The sequence below is a fragment of the Staurois parvus genome, unplaced genomic scaffold (genome assembly GCF_062004578.1).
Source record: "Staurois parvus isolate SC_StPar_1 unplaced genomic scaffold, SC_StPar_1.0 ptg000879l, whole genome shotgun sequence".
Lineage (NCBI taxonomy): Eukaryota > Metazoa > Chordata > Amphibia > Anura > Ranidae > Staurois > Staurois parvus.
Window position 1 is genome coordinate 2,316,883 of NW_028318675.1, and position 2,085 is coordinate 2,318,967.

Consider the following 2,085-nt stretch of genomic DNA (forward strand, 5'->3'; position numbering starts at 1 on the left):
CTTTCCTCCCAGGTGATGTCATTACGCCAGCACTGCAGTCCACAGTGTTTTCCAGCTGTGTGTGGGATGTCTGCTGGCCGCCTTCCTCCCCCATAGACAGCGGCACACACCGATCTCTCTGGAGTTCTTCTTCCCTGTGATGTGTTATTAATGAGCATGCTTACTCTGACTTTATGGGAGGGGCCTGCCTTGTATACCAAGAAATGTATTAGGGGGGCTACACTTAGAGGGGCTTTTTACTGCCCCACTTGTCTTCTTTACATGAGTCAGTGTCTGCTACAAAGACAAGCTTGTCCCCCATGGATGGACTCTCACAGGTGGACATTTCCCGCACTCAAGGCACTGATACACCTTGAGGATTATGTGGGACCCCTGATGTAAAGGAAGACAGGACTTCAGTGAGGAACATGTCCCTCACTCAGGACCGGAAAACTGGCTTCTCCCCTGTGTGAGATCTCTGATGTTTGTAAACACTGGACTTCTGTGAAAAACATTTCCCACACTCAGGACAGGAATACGGCTTCTCCCCTGTGTGAGATCTCTGATGTGTGTAAAGACTGGACTTCTGTGAAAAACATTTCCCGCACTCAGGACAGGAATACGACTTCTCCCCCGTGTGAGATATCTGATGTCTGTAAAGACTGGACTTCACTGAAAAACATTTCCCACACTCAGGACAAGAATACGGCTTCTCCCCTGTGTGAGATCTCTGATGACTATAAAGTTTGGACTTCTCTGAAAAGCATTTCCCGCACTCAGAACAGAAATATGGCTTCTCCCCTGTGTGAAATCTCTGATGTCTGTAAAGACTGGACTTGTCTGAAAAACATTTCCCGCACTCAGGACAAGAATACGGCTTCTCCCCCGTGTGAGATCTCTGATGACTATTAAGTTTGGACTTCACTAAAAAGCATTTCTCGCACTCAGGACAGGAATACGGCTTCTCCCCCGTGTGAGATCTCTGATGTGTGTACAGATGGGACTTCTCTGAAAAGCATTTCCCGCAGTCAGAACAGAAATATGGCTTCTCCCCAGTGTGAGATCTCTGATGTCTGTGAAGACTGGACTTAAGTGAAAAACTTTTCCCGCACTCAGGACAAGAATACGGCTTCTCCCCCGTGTGAGAAGTTTTATGCTCATTAAGATAGAATTTAGAACAGAACTTCTTTCCACACTCAGTACAGGAGAAGCTCTTCCCTGATGGAAGGCCGGCCCGGTCCCGCACAGTCTGAGGTTCCTCAGGATACAAGGAATCCGATGGTCCATCTACACTGGGTGGTGCCGGATGGACACTGGAGGGAGCCGGGTTTTCTCCTGGACTATACTGTGTGATGTCCTCATCTTCTACTTTCCAGTTTGGAGACAAAGTGAGACAATCCTCGGAGGTTTTCCTCATCTCCCGGCCATGGACTAAAATACAAAGACAAAGAGGATTACTAGACAGGAGCTGATTGGTTCCCCCAAACCAGGACTCCACCCACACCAGGCAGCTTGGTCTCCGAGGAGCTTACAATTCCACCCTCAAGGGAACTAGGAAATGGCTCCTCTGATCTCCTACCAGGTCATTTCTTTATTCATGGACCTTAGTCAGAGAGTGAGGAAACAACCAGAACTGTCTTTTATAGGAGGGACAGTGATGAGGGGATTATAGGATGAGGGTCCCCACCCCCTCTATCACTCATCGCCATCTTCCCAACACAAGAAGTACTGCACTTCCTTATTTAGTCCATGATTTAGTCATGAAGAACAGCGGGGCTGAGCCCCACCAGAGGTCAGAGAGTGAGGATGGGGGAGAACAACCACGATGAAGACTGGACTGATCCTGAAGACCACCATCATTGGGGTATTGACTCCTCCCTCATTATCACTTTCTGTTTAAGGGCCCAAAGATGGAGGATGTTATCACATTATTATCACCATGTAAAAGTCTGTGCTCCAATCACATCATCCGATATAAAATGTCCAGCTGGGAGGAAATGGGGGGAACAGAGGAGAATCCATATTATGTGTATATATAGCAGTGGGTGGAGGGGGGAGAGAAGAAGTCAGGACTATGGAATGTACAACATAGAGTATATAGTGCAG

At 47.8% G+C, this 2,085-nt stretch overlaps 1 protein-coding gene across 1 annotated transcript; it reads right to left on the reverse strand.

Annotated features, from left to right (window-relative positions):
- Positions 1-219: 219 nt before the first annotated feature.
- LOC149443048 (uncharacterized) lies at positions 220-1,454 on the reverse strand. Its single transcript, XM_089655996.1, has one exon. The coding sequence runs from the start codon at positions 1,394-1,396 to the stop codon at positions 419-421; it is 978 nt and encodes a 325-aa protein (XP_089512122.1). The 5' UTR covers positions 1,397-1,454; the 3' UTR covers positions 220-418.
- Between the last annotated feature and the right edge of the window lie 631 nt (positions 1,455-2,085).